The 2,227-nt window shown below is 55.5% G+C and overlaps 1 protein-coding gene across 1 annotated transcript in view; it reads right to left on the bottom strand.

Moving 5' to 3' along the window:
• PHACTR4 (phosphatase and actin regulator 4) overlaps positions 1-2,227 on the bottom strand; it is a 20,562-nt gene that overhangs the window by 5,079 nt on the left and 13,256 nt on the right. The window contains 1 exon segment of the mRNA XM_009872177.1: positions 1-427. This exon segment is cut by the window's left edge and continues 4 nt beyond it. Within this exon segment, the coding sequence (XP_009870479.1) occupies positions 1-427 (427 nt within the window).

Below are 2,227 nucleotides of genomic sequence, written 5' to 3' on the forward strand. Positions count from 1 at the left end.
ATACGGATGTGTAACGGGATTTGGGGCTGGCGAGGCAGCACGTGAGGCTCTCCAAACCCTTGTTCCGCCGTCCTCTTCGACGCTTCCAAGGACCTGAAATCTTCAGGAGGAGGAGGAGGAGTCTCTTTGGGCAGGTCCAGGGAGCGCGGAGGGTCCAGGACAGCGGTGGTGACAGGCAAGGGCATGCGCGGAGGCTCAGGGGGTACGTGCGTGGGCAGCGGTGGCGAAGGCGAGGGCGGCGGGTAGGCAGAGGCCACGTGCATCGGTATCAGCACGGGGCGGTTGATTGTCCCCGTCCTGTCGTTCGGGGGCTTGGAAGCGACAGTTGCCTCTGAGGTGTGGTTGGGCAGGAGGCCTCTCTTCGGTGGGAGAGGAGGGGAAGGCTTGGACAAGGCTGTACCACTGTTCATTGCTTGAGCAAGTTCAGCTGGAAATCAAAACCACAAAAGCCACGATGTTTAACAGGGCATTTTCCAGACACCCTTCACCCGTGGGGAAGAAGCACAGCAAAGCACTGGGAGCCTTGGGCCAAGAAATCTCTGCTGCTTTTCTGCTACAACACAGTGCCAGAAACAACCGGGTTTGCAAACCTCTCGAGTTTGTCCTTCCTGCAGCAAAGGTAGTTCTTGGGAGAGCAGCCAGAAACAAGGAGGCTGGGAGAGGTCTGTGCATCCTGCTGCTTTGGAGAGGGAGAAACAGCACCAGCCCTGACGTGACGGCAGATGGAGCTCACTCAGCCCAGCAGGCTCCTCGGCCAAGGAATGCAGGTATGCAGGGCGCTTTATGGCTACATTTACAGCGTCAGTTTGCAAAGGAATCCGAGACATCCAGGACACCCCAGGCTCCAGTTGTGTTAACGGCTCCCTTGCACATGAAAATAACTTTTTTTGGGGATGTCTCAAAGGCAAGTCAGCAGAAATGCAAGCAGTGATGTGCTCTCACCGTTCCCATTCATCTGCCCGACGCAGCCCAAGAACACCTTGCTGCCACCGCACCTCCCGCCTGCTTCGGGGTGAGGTTCTCCTCTACTCCCTGCTCCTCAGGCCCCATAAAAACCTCTCTGCAACTACAAAACAGGTAGCAAAGCTGCTAAAAATACCCAAGAGCCTTGAGTTTACCTAGAGTTTATCTGCTGTGTGATGGAGGAGAGGGGGAGAAACAGAGACCATGTCGCACAACGCCTGCAGCAGGCCATCTCGGGCTCCTCAAACACCCCTTGCTGCCTAGGGAAGAAGCTGCACCAGCAAAAACAGCTTTTGCTTTAGCAGTTTGTAACCTTTAACATTCACGTATCAGTGTTTTCTTGAGCTTGGAAAGGTTTTGCCCACCTGCTTGAAGAGATCAGATTTACAGCACATTTCTCCTGGGAGGGCTGACAGTCACACAGGGGTGGTGGCCCCAGCACAGAGCTGGGAGGAATCCAGACACCACGAGAGGGTGCTGCGAGCGGGAGCGCTTCCTCGAGATAAGGCTGCATAACTCGAGAGAGGTGGGTGCATTTTTGGGATGTTTAGCATTTTCAGACTTTCCCCTTGCAGATTAAGGGCCAGATTGTGAAAACACTGAGTGCCCTCAGCTCCCATCAACTCCAGCCCAGAGGGATTCCAGTATCTCCTCAGCAGTGCTGAAAGCCTGGCAGGACCAGGCTGGAGTCACCTTTGGGCAATAAGAGATTTTGAAAAGGACCAAGTAGCTGGCAGAAGGAAGAGATGGAAAAGGGCTGGGGGCCGCCACTCAGAGCATCCTCCCGAGCCAGCCCGTCTCCCTCCAGTGCGATAAACCCAGCGACCTCTCACGATGTGGGGCGGCAGCCAGACCCGGTGCTCTAACCGTGGCTCTGGAAGCCTGTCAGCAGCACCAAGCTCCGGGGCTGCCGCCCAGCTCCCGGCAGCAGGACGGCACCGTTTGCCTTCCTTGCTTTTTCAAGCCGACGCAGATTGAATTCTTAGTCCCCAAAAGCAAGCGTTTCCAGAGCCTTATTTCCAGCTACTGCATCAGACACACCAGCACTGCTCAGAGAATGAACATAAGGGAACATCTTCAGGAGGGAACAAAAGGACAATCTGCACGTTTGGTTCCAACAGCAGCACAAAAGCCCACACAAGACCTGCGGAGCTCTACAAAGCTAATTCCACTGCTGCTGCTTACCCACAGCAACAGAACACGGCTCACACGGAACGACTGCGCGCTCGTCGCCGTTGCATCTGTGTCCCACCAGATGCACGGA

This window comes from Apaloderma vittatum, unplaced genomic scaffold, assembly GCF_000703405.1.
Source record: "Apaloderma vittatum isolate BGI_N311 unplaced genomic scaffold, ASM70340v1 scaffold16276, whole genome shotgun sequence".
Classification (NCBI taxonomy): domain Eukaryota; kingdom Metazoa; phylum Chordata; class Aves; order Trogoniformes; family Trogonidae; genus Apaloderma; species Apaloderma vittatum.